The sequence below is a fragment of the Odontomachus brunneus genome, unplaced genomic scaffold (genome assembly GCF_010583005.1).
Source record: "Odontomachus brunneus isolate Ranch 3 - 2012 unplaced genomic scaffold, Obru_v1 Obru_scaffold_101, whole genome shotgun sequence".
In the NCBI taxonomy this organism is placed as follows: Eukaryota; Metazoa; Arthropoda; class Insecta; order Hymenoptera; family Formicidae; genus Odontomachus; species Odontomachus brunneus.
In genome coordinates, this window is record NW_022639551.1 from 298,437 (window position 1) to 316,899 (window position 18,463).

Here is an 18,463-nt window from a genome sequence, read left to right on the forward strand (position 1 = left end):
GAGAGAGAGAGAGAGAGAGAGAGAGAGAGAGAGAGAGAGAGAGAGAGAGAGAGGGAGCTATCGCGGATCGGGGATCTAAATTGATTTTAGATCTCGGAACTCGATTGGACCGCTTCGCTCGGAGTAACGCCGCGTTAATTAAGAGAGACCGCGCTGCCGTCTCAATAGAGGTGGGATGCCCGCATTACGAATTTATGATCCGTTATTCTCGCCACCGGTCTTCCCATCGGCGGCCTATCGCGCGACTTCGGCCTCTTCGCGGCTTCGTGGTTTACCGCACTGAGAAGACCGACGCCCATGTGAATAATCGAGGAGCAAATTTACAGGGAGATCTGACCGAATCTCTCGAACAGTGGTCGAATTTCACGCGAAAGAAAACAAAGATCGTTCATTTTTCCCGCGAGCGCGCCGCGAGAGTCAGCTATCGCAGGTTTGGGCATTTATGTGTCAATTGTGATGGTGATATTCTACGTTTGTGTGTAAAGAGAGAGAGAGAGAGAGAGTATAAACCACGTATGAGATATTATCTATGTAGACTATGAGTAATCTATGGATGTCGCTTAAATAAATTAAGAACGTATGGCTTGAAAAATTAATTTAAGTTTGTGCTTTGATGGAATCTCCAGCTTCCTGATGTAAATTTATGAACATTATTTTCCCAAAACAAATTATAGTTCATGGAATTCTCTGGTTATACTCTCATCTCCTCTCAGAGAGTTAAATATACCAATCTGTCATTAAATGAGATGAAAATCTCCTGCAGTTTTTCGTATTTTTTTGAAACATTATAATCAATACTCAAAACAGATACGGCAATAATAATAATTGAATTACTCCTTCCTGTATATATGTTAATATAATTTACAATATTCTACATACAACATTTGCATTGTCTACAATGCAGAAAAGACCATGTATACCGCGTGGGCAATAATACGTAAACAGTCCGCGATCTTGAAATGTTGAAATCCGCGGCGCAACTCTGGTATAAGGTCCGCGGCAAAAAAGCAGCGAGCCCATGGAGCGAGCACAGCATAATCGAAACGACGACTTGTCACGACCACGATGGAGACAATGTAAAATTTAAAGAGAGGCGGTCGCGACGGTAAGGGTGGCTGCGAAGGTGCACGCGGGGGGAGGAGAGCGGCGAGCGACAGGATGAAATTGTGTTTTTGCGTGCGCGCAGCGCAGCGCAGCGCAGCGCAGCGCAGCGCAGCGCAGCGTAGCGCGGCGAGACAGGGCCCAGGTATACTACTCGCGCTAAGGTCGAAATACGAAGTAAAAAAAGTCGGAGAAGGAGCGGGCGAAGGGCCTAGGGTTCGCAGCCTGTTTCGGTCGTTCATAAATCCTCCACCTTAGCTCCGCTCTCACCCCCCTTCCCGCACTCCCCTGCTCACCCTCCGCTCTCCCTTCCGTCCCTTTCGCGCTTTCGCACACACGCACATACACATACACACACACACACGCGCGCGCGCGCGCGAGCACAAATGCAGTCGGGCGCGCACACCACAACCCGCCTTATTTTCTTATCCAATTTCTTATCCCCCTTCCCTTTCTCCTCCCGCTGTCCGCGTCATTATAGTCCACGGCCTCTCATTTGTTTCCCTGTCTAAGCTCCCTTTCTGCAGCGAGCACGGGGGAAGTCACCCGCACAAAGTCGGACACGACGAACGACGGAGTGAAACGTACACTTGGCTTTCTCGACGTAGCGAAGCGTCCGGAGAAAAGGAAGACACCGAGAGAGAGAGAGAGAGAGAGAGAGAGAGAGAGAGAGAGAGAGTTATAATAAAATTATACGAAAATAGACGCGGAAATCACGAAGTGCGGCGAGTGTTTCGATGAAGTGGCGATTGTATTATTATGCAGAAAGGTAATTGTTAGTCTGTTCTAGAAATGAGCGTTCGCGGTGAAATTATCCCACTCGTTTAATGTATAGACAACTCCTCTTAGGGACACGCTTCCCCCAAACGAAAAATACGGACTAAGCCCTCCACAACAACGTCTCTCCTCATTGTGATTATCTCACACCTGCAAATAGACTTTTGTGGTTATCGTGACGTGAGTTGTCTTAAGACAATCGATAATGGAACTTTATAATTTTTTTAAATTACACTTATGAAGGAGTAAATATACTTCGTTGAATTAACCATGAGATTTACAGCATACAATAATGAACATTTTTTATCATATCGATACAGCAATACATTTGTTAAAAATTACTCAAATTTTTTTTACATAACATTGCTTTTAGCAAGTTTGGATAATTTTGTTCATACTTCTATTTTGCCATTTTATGCGAGATCTCATATGAGTCACTCATAAGGGATGCAACTTTTAGAAATTGAGTAACCAAGTTGTTGCCAAATTTACATGCACCTGTCTGCCTGAGGACAAGTATGCCCGGTTTACTTCCCAAAGCTGTGGTTGAGCATTGCTGACTAAAATTTTTGTTGACTGAGATAATCAGCAAATCAGCAATCCAAATGAATCAATCGTCAAATATATAACCACGTATAACATTAATTGACTGATAAAATAAATTATTAATTAGTATATAATCAATGAAATTAAACCATGATTTATATTGATTTGAGAGTTTAATTTGATTGTACACTGTTTAACCCTTATAGAAATATCATACAAAGAATCATTGATAATTACTTATTTTCAGTATTAAAAATACTGGATAATAAGTAATTATCAATGATTCTTAGTATGATATTTCTATAAGGGAATAATTAATTGCACCAATCAATTACTATTATTCGTGATTACATATAAGACGATTGATTAACTCTTACGATTGATTAACTTACGAAAAAATCAACTTTTAGACGAATAGTACTATCGACTTTTATCTTGGCTTATTTTTAAGAGAAAGGTTAAGGCTACATGTTAAAAATTAGTAAACTTTTAAATTTACTATTTGCGATAAAATATATATACTTTTAAAAAATCCAACTTTTAGCTATCACACTGGCAACATCTCTTCAGATGTTTTTCCATCTCACTCAGAGGATTCATAGAAGAGTTTTTTCATAGGATTCATAAAAGAGATCGTGTTTTATTGGCAAATAGACTATCTATAAAAGTTACGTATATAATTGCTCAGTTATATCGGCCATCAGTAGCATGTACGGAATAGCAGATTTCAACCTATAGTCGAAAATAAGTGTTGAAATAAGTTCAGAAACTCTTTGTAGTCATTATCTGAAATCTATTATCTCAAATTTAAATATTTACATGCAATTTGTAATTATTAAGCAGGAAAAATTCAAGCTAATTCAAACTTATATTTATAAATATACCAATATTTAAACTTTTTATCATCTTGAACTTGAATAGTAAATTTGGACTAAGCGTCCCGAAATACTGCTATAATCGTCTCAATGTGAAACGTATCTCCTCTGGAAAAGCTGAAGGGATCATTCCTAATTATTGATTCGCCGATTATTTGAATCGACCAATATCCAACGTCGAAGCTGTACGTGTTGGCTCACCCTCACTGGGTCGCATAAGGACTACGTAGAAAAACTTAAGCAAGACGTAAGCAGTGAGCAAATTGACCAATCACAATCGTTGATTCTTGGACCGTAAGAAGAATCAGGGACTGTGATTGGTCAATGTGTTCACTGCTTACGTTTCACTGCTTAAGTTTTTCCGTGTGCCACTAGCTTAAGGCCATCACACACAAAATTCCGTAAGAACTTAAAACGTAAGCGTAAAGAAATCGACCAATCCCAATCGAGCACTCGGCTCTTCGTAACCTCTCCATTATTACGAAGAGCCGAATACTCGATTGGGATTGGTCGATTTACTTACGCTTACGATTTAAGTTCTTACGGAATTTTGTGTGCGATGGCCTTTAATAGTCGAAGGGGCAGGCGACGAGGCGCATGCGCGCGCACTCGGGGTGAGTCGCGCTCGCGAGCGCACGCGTGCGCGCACATTTCCGGCGACCCGTCGATCGCAATTACATATATCTCGGCGATTCAATTACGCGATCGACTTTACGGCGCAGTTTTCAGGCCTCGATACGCCCCTGGTGTGTGTGCCTATCGCGCAGGTTGCATCCGGGCGTGCATAGGGCCCCGCGGGTTCTGGCCGCGCTCTCGCGGTATGCATCGCGGTGCGTCGGGAAGGTGATACGCGCGCGCGCGCGCGCGCGCGTCCCCGTGTTGGTGCGCTTCGTGGTAGAAGGCGGCGGAGGTGGAGGTGTGTCGACAATCAAGATTACGTGGGCGGATACACGCGCGGCCCAGCGCCGGCGGCCTGGCAGCCCTGTGTCCCGCTTCTTCTTATTCTACTCTCTGCCTCTCCTCTCCTCTCCGCCCTCCTCTCCTCTACACTTCTCTCCTTCCTTCTCCCGCGCATCCCCCGGTCCCCTCCGGCGTTCCCGGCTGGGCCCCGGGCCCCCTCTAGGCCCACCTCGGCTCGCTCGCCACCGACGCGTAGCTCGCGTACAGTCCCCCAACACTATTTACAATTCGCTCGGTATCGCGCGCGCAAGTGCGAGCATCGAGCCCGCATCCTGGCCGGCTTCGATTTTCAGAGCTGATCCGCGAGTCTGCTCGAGGGGTGTTCGGTGACGCTGTTGGTTTCGCGAGTATTCGTGAAAATTCGTGGGATATTTTACTTATTTCGCAGGGTGGAAATTAAAGCCTACATTTCTTTGATTGTTGAAAGACAAGATGGAATTACGGAGCGTAAGCGAAACGAAAAGTTGCAATCATATTTGACTTGAGATTTTTTTGAGTATTCTTTTCTTCTGCATATTATAATTTTTATCAGGATAAATAAACAATAATTTAACGGAAACGAATTTTTTTGCAAGAAATATTTTTCCACTGCAACATTTTGCACAAATATATCATAGAATCTCAATGGAGTGTACTGAAAAATATACTGAATGGGGTCAACCCTTAAATGACTCCACCTTGTCGCTTAAAAAAGTATCAATTCATCGTTTCTTAATTCTAATTACCGACAACAGACGACAGCACGCGGCGCTATATGGCGTAATTAAAACCGACGCGACAAGTTCTCGCGAGCCCGCCGATTAATTTTGGAACTTCTGATTGCCCCCGCCTTCTTCGCCACCCGTGGAACTGGTCCAGTGACACCGAGATCGTCCAGTCGCTGCTTCGTCCCTTTCCCTCCCTCGCGCTGTCCTCTTCGGCCGGACACATATCGTAGTGGTGGTGATGGTACTGGTGGTGGTGGTGGTGGTGGTGGAGGACTCGAGATAAATTCATGAGCGCGATGTCCTCACGACCACGTAGCCGCGCGCCTCGAGCAGCCCGAGCATGTAAATGTAAAGAGGGCTTTGCGAGAAGCGAACGAGCGGAGCGCATTTTATTAGCGCGCGCTAAGGGATAGGGGTCCGAGGGGAAGGAAAAGGGCGAGGAGGTAAGAAAGAGGGAACCTTGTAGGCTCACGCTCTCGGGGCGACCTTGCTTCGCGCGAGCACACGCGCGCGATTACAGCGACGTTTGCGCGAGTCCTCTTACGAGACCGCGGGGGGAAGGAATTCGAGGGGGACGCGCGAAAATGTATATAACGCGCGATCGTGGGAGCGTGTGAATTAAATGTCCGTTTGAAGAATGTACTTCCTTGAAAATGGGCTCTCTCGCAGGCGTGCTCTTTCCCCCCTTTTTTTCCCCCTTTTTGTTTACCATCCACGATACGTCGCCACTTGCGGTCGTCGTAAACGACCTGTCTCCCCGAACAACCGGCGCGGATATTACAGGCGCGTGGAATTCGCGCGCGACTCGCGGCGATTTCGTGGGAACGGAGAGGAGAGGAGAAGAAAGGGAGAAGAAGGGGGTCCCGCACGAAAGTAAGACGTCGCGAATCCTTACGAACCGAATTTTGCAATCGCCCGTCTTCTCTCTTAACGTCGCCGGTGGCATAAGCGCGCGGGGCCCTCATCATTTATCCCGCATCGCGAGCGGAGATTATCGGAGAGCGAGCGTAATTTCAGGCAGACGGAATGAAGCGTGGCGTCACGATAAAAACCGGGGCTCCGTAGTTTTGTGTCATGGCTCGCTCGCTCGCGAGCTCACACGCCATGCTGCACATTAAGAGCAGCCATAGTCGGGTGTACACCTCTCGCCTGTCCGGACAAGCGGACAGCGAAGATGAAGAGAGGCGACCAGATTCGCAGGTAATTGTACGAGGCAATCACGAGGCGCGCGGCGTTACGGCGGCGTTCTACCTAAAAAGCGTGACAAAACGCGAGCGGTAGCTCTTCTAGCCGTCCGTACGCGCCAGAGAAGCCGGGGGAGAAAGGAAGAGGGAAATAGAGAGAGAGAGAGAGAGAGAGAGAGAGAGAGAGGCCGGAGCATAACTAAAATCTTCATCATCGGCTCCGGGAGAAACCACCGTCGATGCAGCTTCTTCGTACGCACACGCGTAGAAAACCACGGAGAGGGCAGAGCAACACGCACGTTAGCTATAATAATACTATATAAGGTGTCTGGACTTTCAAGCGCCGCAACGCTCGTGTTTTACGGATAGAAAACTCGTAAAACTGAGTAAAACTAGTCATCTACCACTTTGCAAACTACCACGTAATTATTGAGATACTAATCCGAAAGGATCGGAGACGCGCGTGACGCGTGAAGTGGAGGGGCCAGCTTAAAGAAACATGTCTTCGGCATGTTAATTATCTCCCAGCAACAATTAATCCTTTAAAACCCACTATACATAATTATGTACTTTCACTTTGGATTCTCTTCAAATTTTTTATATTGGCAACGTAATGATCCTATAGATGTGATACTATCAACCCACCCTATATAGATAGAGTTTTATGCTTTGTCCTAATTTGTGAAACAGCAATTTTCACGCTGAAGAAACCAATATTGTGATTGCGTTCAGAGCAGAATCATTGACGCTCAAAATTGTGTAAATTTTTAAAACAGGAAGCTCAGAAACTTGAACACTCCAAGTGTGCCACAATCAGTTTCTAACGACCCCTTCATATTTTCGACTGGGCTAAGGAAATAAATCTAAAGACGGTATTCATAGTCAGATTTTATATTTAAGATCGTCTTAAGTTATCTTTGAACGCTTTGTAACTAATGAAATGATCTCTACATCTGAAGATGATAGAATTCTTTTGTAGTATTAAATTATTTCTCTAATCATCCTCTGAGCAAAGTAGGTATGGTGACGACCCTTACAGATCGAGCCCTTAGACTTTCCCATCCAATGTATCACAAAAAAGCTGGTTTCAGTCATCCATATTCTTCTTGATAATTGTTATCCGTTGCAGTTTAGCTTTCAAGTTATTGAGAGGTGTGTGAAACTACTAGTTACCAATCGCACTCCAAGAGGTTCGTGTGAAAGTTTTTCACAAAATCGGGTTGAAGTACAGAGAAAATATTTTATTAAACTGTATATATAGCAAATTTTTTATGACATGTCCAGATTACCAAAGGGTTATAATCTTAGAGTGGCATACAGAGTCAATAATAAACTTGATAAATAACTTGATAAATAACTTGAGCATAGACTCTAATTTAACCACGATTTTGATTGGGACAGTGTGGCAATTTTAGACGTGGAAAAAAGTTATCATAAGCGTCTCATTTCGGAGATTATTCATATAAAAAACCAGAATAACAGTTTGAATCTCCAGACTGATTTGGATGGTTTAAATAATATTTACTTCCCATTGCTGGATATGGTCCGTGACAAGCGAAAGAAAAAAGTTTTACTCAAGTAAGATCGATACTTACACTGTAAAAACTGATGTGTTAAATTTAACACATTTCAAATCATCCACTCTCATTTATGTGTAAATTTAGTACAAAACAAATGTATCAAAAATTAACACGTATAACATGGAAAAAATTAACACAAGAATTTAACACTTGAAGAAAAAATTAACACACGAATTTAACACTTGAACATTTGTTAAGAATCACAGGTTGTGTTAAATTGGCATATTTAATATATCAGATATAGATTATATCAATTTAACATTTTCATTTCATCAGAACCGTAGATTAATACTTCTCTCAAATATTAAAGTAACGTTTTATTTTAGTTAATTTAACATTATTACATGTGTTAATTTAACACAAACTGTGATTCCTGACGGTATTCAAGTGTTAAATTCTTGTGCTAATTTTTTACATATTATGCGTGTTACTTTTTAAAAAATAGTTACTTATTACAATGTTACTTAATGTTAATTTACTTAATTTACTTAATGTCACTTAATGTTAATTTTTACTTTTTACCACATTTGTTTTGTGTTGAATTTACACGTAAATGAGAGTGGATGATGGGACACACGAAATGTTAAATTTAACACATCAGTTTTTACAGTGTAGGCTTTAAAGAGTTAAGTCCAAACACCTGCATAACGGACGGCTATAATGTCACATTTTTCGTAGTGTTTTATGGAGTTTTACGGAGAGTTTGGTAATATGAGATAAAGAAAGAAAGCAGCTGGTACGGGCACGAGGATGTACCAACGGTTACCGCGTCGGTTTCTCTTCGTGTCGATAAGCGTCCTTCGACTACTCCCGGCCCGTCAATAGAGTCATTAGTCACGGCCCTCGGTGTACCCACCATATTCGTCTCTCGCCTACCTGCGGCCCTCCGAATGCCGATCTTTCCTCCCTGCGATGAATGCTTCCCACGCGGCGCACGGCGAGTAGCACTTCGGTACGTCCCGTATTTTCCGGAAACATCGCGTCGCAAACGGCTATTGTTACCGGTTATGTTTCAGTTGGCAAACGCGTGCCAACCACTTAGAATTTACACAACTGCCGCAACCACTCGGCAAAACGTATTCTGCAGCATAGAGAACGAGAGGGAAATGGAGGAAGAGAGTCGTGTGATCGTGTGAGCATCTTTGAGGCTCCATCTCACTGACTCTACTTTCTAAATTTCTAAATTTCTGTGGGAATGAAATTTCACTCGAAAAGTAGCGTGATAACCGAGTCATTAGATAGCAAGTGACTTTTCATTCATACAAAAAGTAAACCACTCTAAATCGTCGAAGAAATATTTTAATTCGCATTTGTAAATAGAAACTGATGCACTCCATCGTCTTTGCGACAGATCTTCTCTAATCAGTTAGAACATTTATTTCTATGAATAAATTATATAACTTGGTATGAATAAAATATTCATACCAAGTTAAAGTCCACTCAAAAAATAGATTGATAGTCGAGTTATTCCAGCAACTTTTCACTCATATAGAAAGAATCCTTCACCCAGAGTCCTTAAAGGAATATTTCCACTCGAAATTGTGAATAGTGAATCTGATGTATTTCAACGTCATTCGCCCAACAAATTCGCTCTAAATGATTGAAACATTTAATTGTATGGATTAAGAATTTACTTCATATTTGAATGAGACTTTTACTCGTGTAATTCTGAGTGGCAATATTTCCGTCGCTTCAAAATAAACAAATGTTCACTCTTCTTGAGTCGAACTGCACACTCCAAGATATGTAGAAAGTGCGTTGGCAAGTGCTCCGATGCCAAACCCCCGACAAATCGTCCGTCAGAATGTCGCTGAGGCAGAAAGCGAGATTCTATCCGGGAAATGTCGATCACGACTGTTAGCATTCCGCAAGATCGGGGTGTAGATCGATTTGCAGTGGTCGGTCGCGCGAAGCTCAGCCAGCGATGAATAATTCAAGTTGCACGTCGCGTAACATTTTTGCGCACGAATTACTTCGTTAGTGGCGCCTGTTGGTTGCGCGTCCTGTCGGCTGTCGCGGCTCCTGCCTGCCTCGCATGTCGATTTTACCGAAACCTGAAAAGGAAGGGGCGTACAAAGAAAAGACGGCGTAGTTTCTGCTGTGCCGCATCACAACCGGGACCCGAAAGACGATTATCGGTAGGCATCGCACGTACAAACTCACGAAGGGACGCATCCTTGTGCAGTGCTCGAATCCTGGCGAGCGAGTCGCGAGCGTCCCGGAGCGTCCAGGCGACAAACGCAACCGATTACGCATTACAATGTCCCATTATTTACGAGTTGAACCCAATTGTTAACATCCTCCTTAGTCACTCTAGAAGAATCTAGTTTTTCTTGTGACCAACGAATCATTTGCTCACAGTCTTATGCCCGTTCTACCAACTTTGGTTAACTTATCTGGTTATTCTTACTTAACTTGTTATTTCAATAGAATTGACTAAATCTGAAGTAAATTCTTAATCCACATAATTGAATATTTCAATCATTTAGAGCGAATTTGTTGCAATGACGTTAAAATATATCAAATTCAGTATTGTGAATATATTCACAATACTGAATTTGATGTATTTAACGTCATTGCAACAAATTCAGTATTGTGAATATATTCACAATACTGAATTTGATGTATTTAACGTCATTGCAACAAATTCAGTATTGTGAATATATTCACAATACTGAATTTGATGTATTTAACGTCATTGCAACAAATTCAGTATTGTGAATATATTCACAATACTGAATTTGATGTATTTAACGTCATTGCAACAAATTCAGTATTGTGAATATATTCACAATACTGAATTTGATGTATTTAACGTCATTGCAACAAATTCAGTATTGTGAATATATTCACAATACTGAATTTGATGTATTTAACGTCATTGCAACAAATTCAGTATTGTGAATATATTCACAATACTGAATTTGATGTATTTAACGTCATTGCAACAAATTCAGTATTGTGAATATATTCACAATACTGAATTTGATGTATTTAACGTCATTGCAACAAATTCAGTATTGTGAATATATTCACAATACTGAATTTGATGTATTTAACGTCATTGCAACAAATTCAGTATTGTGAATATATTCACAATACTGAATTTGATGTATTTAACGTCATTGCAACAAATTCAGTATTGTGAATATATTCACAATACTGAATTTGATGTATTTAACGTCATTGCAACAAATTCAGTATTGTGAATATATTCACAATACTGAATTTGATGTATTTAACGTCATTGCAACAAATTCAGTATTGTGAATATATTCACAATACTGAATTTGATGTATTTAACGTCATTGCAACAAATTCAGTATTGTGAATATATTCACAATACTGAATTTGATGTATTTAACGTCATTGCAACAAATTCAGTATTGTGAATATATTCACAATACTGAATTTGATGTATTTAACGTCATTGCAACAAATTCAGTATTGTGAATATATTCACAATACTGAATTTGATGTATTTAACGTCATTGCAACAAATTCAGTATTGTGAATATATTCACAATACTGAATTTGATGTATTTAACGTCATTGCAACAAATTCAGTATTGTGAATATATTCACAATACTGAATTTGATGTATTTAACGTCATTGCAACAAATTCAGTATTGTGAATATATTCACAATACTGAATTTGATGTATTTAACGTCATTGCAACAAATTCAGTATTGTGAATATATTCACAATACTGAATTTGATGTATTTAACGTCATTGCAACAAATTCAGTATTGTGAATATATTCACAATACTGAATTTGATGTATTTAACGTCATTGCAACAAATTCAGTATTGTGAATATATTCACAATACTGAATTTGATGTATTTAACGTCATTGCAACAAATTCAGTATTGTGAATATATTCACAATACTGAATTTGATGTATTTAACGTCATTGCAACAAATTCAGTATTGTGAATATATTCACAATACTGAATTTGATGTATTTAACGTCATTGCAACAAATTCAGTATTGTGAATATATTCACAATACTGAATTTGATGTATTTAACGTCATTGCAACAAATTCAGTATTGTGAATATATTCACAATACTGAATTTGATGTATTTAACGTCATTGCAACAAATTCAGTATTGTGAATATATTCACAATACTGAATTTGATGTATTTAACGTCATTGCAACAAATTCAGTATTGTGAATATATTCACAATACTGAATTTGATGTATTTAACGTCATTGCAACAAATTCAGTATTGTGAATATATTCACAATACTGAATTTGATGTATTTAACGTCATTGCAACAAATTCAGTATTGTGAATATATTCACAATACTGAATTTGATGTATTTAACGTCATTGCAACAAATTCAGTATTGTGAATATATTCACAATACTGAATTTGATGTATTTAACGTCATTGCAACAAATTCAGTATTGTGAATATATTCACAATACTGAATTTGATGTATTTAACGTCATTGCAACAAATTCAGTATTGTGAATATATTCACAATACTGAATTTGATGTATTTAACGTCATTGCAACAAATTCAGTATTGTGAATATATTCACAATACTGAATTTGATGTATTTAACGTCATTGCAACAAATTCAGTATTGTGAATATATTCACAATACTGAATTTGATGTATTTAACGTCATTGCAACAAATTCAGTATTGTGAATATATTCACAATACTGAATTTGATGTATTTAACGTCATTGCAACAAATTCAGTATTGTGAATATATTCACAATACTGAATTTGATGTATTTAACGTCATTGCAACAAATTCAGTATTGTGAATATATTCACAATACTGAATTTGATGTATTTAACGTCATTGCAACAAATTCAGTATTGTGAATATATTCACAATACTGAATTTGATGTATTTAACGTCATTGCAACAAATTCAGTATTGTGAATATATTCACAATACTGAATTTGATGTATTTAACGTCATTGCAACAAATTCAGTATTGTGAATATATTCACAATACTGAATTTGATGTATTTAACGTCATTGCAACAAATTCAGTATTGTGAATATATTCACAATACTGAATTTGATGTATTTAACGTCATTGCAACAAATTCAGTATTGTGAATATATTCACAATACTGAATTTGATGTATTTAACGTCATTGCAACAAATTCAGTATTGTGAATATATTCACAATACTGAATTTGATGTATTTAACGTCATTGCAACAAATTCAGTATTGTGAATATATTCACAATACTGAATTTGATGTATTTAACGTCATTGCAACAAATTCAGTATTGTGAATATATTCACAATACTGAATTTGATGTATTTAACGTCATTGCAACAAATTCAGTATTGTGAATATATTCACAATACTGAATTTGATGTATTTAACGTCATTGCAACAAATTCAGTATTGTGAATATATTCACAATACTGAATTTGATGTATTTAACGTCATTGCAACAAATTCAGTATTGTGAATATATTCACAATACTGAATTTGATGTATTTAACGTCATTGCAACAAATTCAGTATTGTGAATATATTCACAATACTGAATTTGATGTATTTAACGTCATTGCAACAAATTCAGTATTGTGAATATATTCACAATACTGAATTTGATGTATTTAACGTCATTGCAACAAATTCAGTATTGTGAATATATTCACAATACTGAATTTGATGTATTTAACGTCATTGCAACAAATTCAGTATTGTGAATATATTCACAATACTGAATTTGATGTATTTAACGTCATTGCAACAAATTCAGTATTGTGAATATATTCACAATACTGAATTTGATGTATTTAACGTCATTGCAACAAATTCAGTATTGTGAATATATTCACAATACTGAATTTGATGTATTTAACGTCATTGCAACAAATTCAGTATTGTGAATATATTCACAATACTGAATTTGATGTATTTAACGTCATTGCAACAAATTCAGTATTGTGAATATATTCACAATACTGAATTTGATGTATTTAACGTCATTGCAACAAATTCAGTATTGTGAATATATTCACAATACTGAATTTGATGTATTTAACGTCATTGCAACAAATTCAGTATTGTGAATATATTCACAATACTGAATTTGATGTATTTAACGTCATTGCAACAAATTCAGTATTGTGAATATATTCACAATACTGAATTTGATGTATTTAACGTCATTGCAACAAATTCAGTATTGTGAATATATTCACAATACTGAATTTGATGTATTTAACGTCATTGCAACAAATTCAGTATTGTGAATATATTCACAATTTTCTCGTTAGTCATAATTGACAGAAGTTATTCCAACAGAATTGACTAAATCTGAAGTAAATTCTTAGTCCACATAATTGAATATCTCAATCATTTAGAGCGAATTTGTTGCAATGACGTTAAATACATCAAATTCAGTATTGTGAATATATTCACAATTTTCTCGTTAGTCAGAATTGACAGATACGATTGGTGTCAATTACGTTAGAATGACTAGCCAGTTAAGTTAATTAAAGTCTTATGCCCATTCTACCAACTTTGATTAACTTATCTGGTTATTCTTATTTAACTTATTATTCCAACAGAATTGACTAAATCTGAAGTAAATTCTTAGTCCATATAATTGAATATTTCAATTATTTAGAGCGAATTTGTTGCAATGACGTTAAAATACATTAAATTCAGTATTGTGAATATATTCACAATTTTCTCGTTAGTCATAATTGACAGATGTTATTCCAACAGAATTGACTAAATCTGAAGTAAATACTTAATCCATATAAGTGAATATTTCAATCATTAAGAGCGAATTTGTTACAATGACGTTAAAATACACCAAATGTAGTATTGTGAATATATTCACAATTTTCTCGTTAGTCAGAATTGACAGATGCGATTGGTGTCAATTACGTTGTAATGACTAGCCGGTTAAGTTAATCAAAGTTGATAAAAACGAGCATTACTGTGAACTTTATTAAAGGACTTTCTTTTGGAATCATAGAATATAAGCGAAAAATTTAATTGTAATGCTGATCGCAAGAAAAACTAGGTTTTTGGAATGTCTAGCTCGTTTCTACCAATGTTGATTAAACTACAACCTAAGTTTAAACTCTGTTCAAGCAAAGACCACAATCTGATAAATTTAACCGGAATTTCTGGTTCGTTCATATTTTACCAAAAATTTCGTTAATCCAAACAAAGTTTCTTCTTCATATGCGTTTGCGCATTGCGCGATTATCCACCGAATAGATTCTACAAGCGGGGTGACAACCAGTTTAGTACCATTTCGCGATGGATTCGCGATCGCGAAAGGGCCACCGCAGCGGGCGGAGGTAGAGACCGGTCGCGAGAACCGCGATAAATCTAACGGGTGGGGCGATAAATTTCTTTCGCGGAAACACAAAAAGCGCATTAACGTCGCTCGGCTATGTGTCCCGCCGATGAAACTGCTGACCGCATCACTCGTGGAGAAGCTGTTAATGGCAAGTAAATGGGAAACAGCTATTTGGAGGTGTGATCTTGCGATACATTCATTCGTATGTGTGCCTGTGTCGCGTGTGCGCGCGAACAAATTCCTATTCTTTATTATCCAATTCACTTAATCGTTAATCATTATTCAGACGTTAATCAGATAACGATGATCTACCATGCGACTTTCCATAAAAAGCATCAGTATATCATATCATCTTATCATCGATGCAAATACAAGGCAGTCGCTCAAATCGAATGTCTAAGCATCAGAAAGCGAGAAGGATACTGAGACGACGGAGCGCGTACATTTTTTGACTCCCTCAGTAATACCTAAATACATTTCTTGTCTTGAAGAAATATTTCACTTGAAAAGTAAAGTGACAGTTCAGTTATTCAAATTCAAAGCGACTTTTTGTCATGTAAAGTGCATTCTACACTTGTGAAGTGAATATTTTCACTCGCAATTGAGAAGTAAATCTGACCATCTGATTAAAATCAATTAAAACATTCACTTTTATATGTATAGTAACCCTCTACTGCCTAAGTTAATTTTTCATGTTTAAACAATTTTTTATGTATGTAGGATATTTAAAACTAAAATACTCAACAAATATAAGGTTAAATTTTACTTTTCTAATTCGTTATTTTTCCAAAATAAGTTTGTGACTCTGAGGTTATGTTGAGTAGTCACTATCACAATATACTAAACCAATATATTAAAAAAGGCCACATTGTGACTTTCTACATCGGTAACATAGGAACAACATTCATATTGGAGATAAATAATAAAACTGGATTGTGTGTGACTTCAGAGTCACAGTGGGCAGTAAAAGTAATTTTTAACAAAATCATCGTTGCTACTGCATATTCGTAGTGACATCAAAAAAATTTAGTTGACATAACTAATTTTACAAATTATTCGTTATTAGAGCAGAAGTAGTTTCGTTGCCAAGATAGAAAAAATTTGTTGAGTGTATTTGTCCTAAGAATCACGTTATTGATGCAAATATAATATCTTTAGCAAATTTATTTGCTATCGGAGCAAAATTGCAACTGTTTGTATAAATCCATCATGGTTCTTATAGCAAAATAATTTGTAGATTCAGCGAATTATATCCAGCAAATAGTGATTAGTACTCTTAGCAAATCTTTTTGCTGTCCATATAATAACGAAAGGATTTTGCTAGGCCAGCAGAAAATTTGCTGGGCCAGAAAATTATTTTTCTCCGTGTAGAGGGTTAAGAATTCATTTTGTCTTAAATTCCATTTAACATAGAATGACAAATAATATGAATTCAAGTGACTCCTCCAATCGATTGAAACATTCAATCGTGTGGATTAAGAATTTACTTTGGATCTGTGAATAAAACATTCACTCTTGTGATTCCGAGTGGCAGTGATTTCGGCTATTGCTTCGAGTGCACGGAGAAAAATAATTTGCTGGCCCAGCAAATTTTCTATTGGTCTAGCAAAATCTTTTCGTTATTATATGGACAGCAAAAAATTTTGCTAAAAGTACTAATCACTATTTGCTGGATATAATTTGCTGAATCTACAAATTATATCCAGCAAATAGTGATTTGGCAGTACTTTTAGCAAAATTTGTTGCTGTCCATATAATAACAAAAAAATTTTGCTAGACCAGCAGAAAATTTGCTGGACCAGCAAATTATTTTAGATTTCCTACTTTACCAATTTCTTACAGTGAAATCTCACTCAAAAGAAGCGAAAATTCTCTAAAAGAAATAGTAAAATAAAACACGCAAAAAAGAACTCTACACGGAGAAAAATAATTTGTTGACCCAGCAAATTTTTTGCTGGCCTAGCAAAATCTTTTCGTTATTATATGGACAGCAAAAAGATTTGCTAAGAGTACTAATCACTATTTGCTGGATATAATTCGCTGAATCTACAAATTATTTTGCTATAAGAACCATAATGGATTTATACAAATATTTGCAGTTTTGCTCCGATAGCAAATAAATTTGCTAAGGATACATTATTTTGCATCAATAGCAAATTAACGTGATTCTTAGAATAAATAGACTCAGCAAATTTTTTCTATCCTAGCAACAAAACTACTTCTGCTCTGATAACGAATAATTTGTAAAATTAGTTACGTACATTGAATTTATTGGATGCCACTACGAATATGCAGTGGCAACGGCAACTTTGCTAAAAGAGCAAAATTATTTTTCTCCGTGTGAAAATACCGCCATCTCTCGCACGTTCCGAGTGAAATCCGGCTCCGAGAAACTTGGATAGTATACCAGTAGACTCACTCGAATGTATGCCGATGTCGCGTGTAGGCGAATAAATTCCAATCGCATCGTCCAATTGGCTCGACCACTAATTACCACTAATTACTACTTATGCACTCGATAACGACGATCTACGAGCCGCGCGATTTTCCACAAGAAGCGCCAGATTATCTCGTCGTCTCATCGTTGATGCAAATGCAAGACGATCGCGCAAATCGTGCGCCGTCAAAGAACGAGAGGAGCAGCGGGACGGCGAGAAGGAGGGGAGGGGAGAGGGGGGGAGGGCAAACGTAAACGCTTTTCGGCCCCTTCGGTGATACTTAAATCTCACAGAAGAGCCACGCACCGACGTGCTAATCGCGCGGATCGCTAATTTGCAGCGTAACTTACGGCCGGCACGGCCTGTCCTCCGCAAAGTATCCGAGGACGAATGTCCGGCTTAAATGAATTAAACGCACGTACGCGAGACGCGCGAGCTACCCGGCGCGTTCGAATAGCCTATAAATAACACTGCGAGCGAGCATATAGCGCCGTTAGGCCGGATTTTCAACGAAGGCGCGGCTTCGATCGATCCGCGACGACGGCTCGCATATCGATAGACCGGCGACCGATCTCGCGTGTAAATACCTTGATTAACGAGGTTCTGCCCGATTGCAATCGAGTTTCCCCGACGTGTCGAGCTCGTTCTGCGCGACGCCGATGTTTTCGCGGCCTTGTCTGTTGTTTTGGCGCGGAGCCGCGTATCAGTCATTATATTGATCGCGTCATTTTTCTCGCACGGCCGCGCGCACAAGAGAGCTTGCGAAATCGCTTGTATGAAGTTAGCCCCCCACTTTTCGAATTTAATCATTTTGACAGTTGATTTGTACTAGATTTGTGCTACATTGTGCTCGAATTATAAATTTTTAATACGAAAAATGAGCAAGAAAAATGGAAAAAAATCGTTTTTTGGTAGCCCCCACTTTTCGATTTTCGAAATTTTTTTTATTGTGTTAGGTTGTGCTAAGTT

The 18,463-nt window shown here is 38.2% G+C and overlaps 1 protein-coding gene across 2 annotated transcripts in view; it reads left to right on the plus strand.

The window, feature by feature from the left end:
- Positions 1 to 18,463, plus strand: part of LOC116848835 (transcriptional activator cubitus interruptus) — a 187,262-nt gene that overhangs the window by 120,830 nt on the left and 47,969 nt on the right. The window contains exon 1 of one of the 2 annotated variants that reach the window (XM_032825355.1): positions 1,824 to 1,870. The exons of the other annotated variant lie outside the window; for it this stretch is intronic. Coding sequence (XP_032681246.1) covers positions 1,839 to 1,870 — 32 coding nt within the window. The 5' untranslated portion in view covers positions 1,824 to 1,838. Of the gene's footprint in view, positions 1 to 1,823; positions 1,871 to 18,463 lie in introns of those variants that run through there. 2 annotated transcript variants of the gene reach the window in all.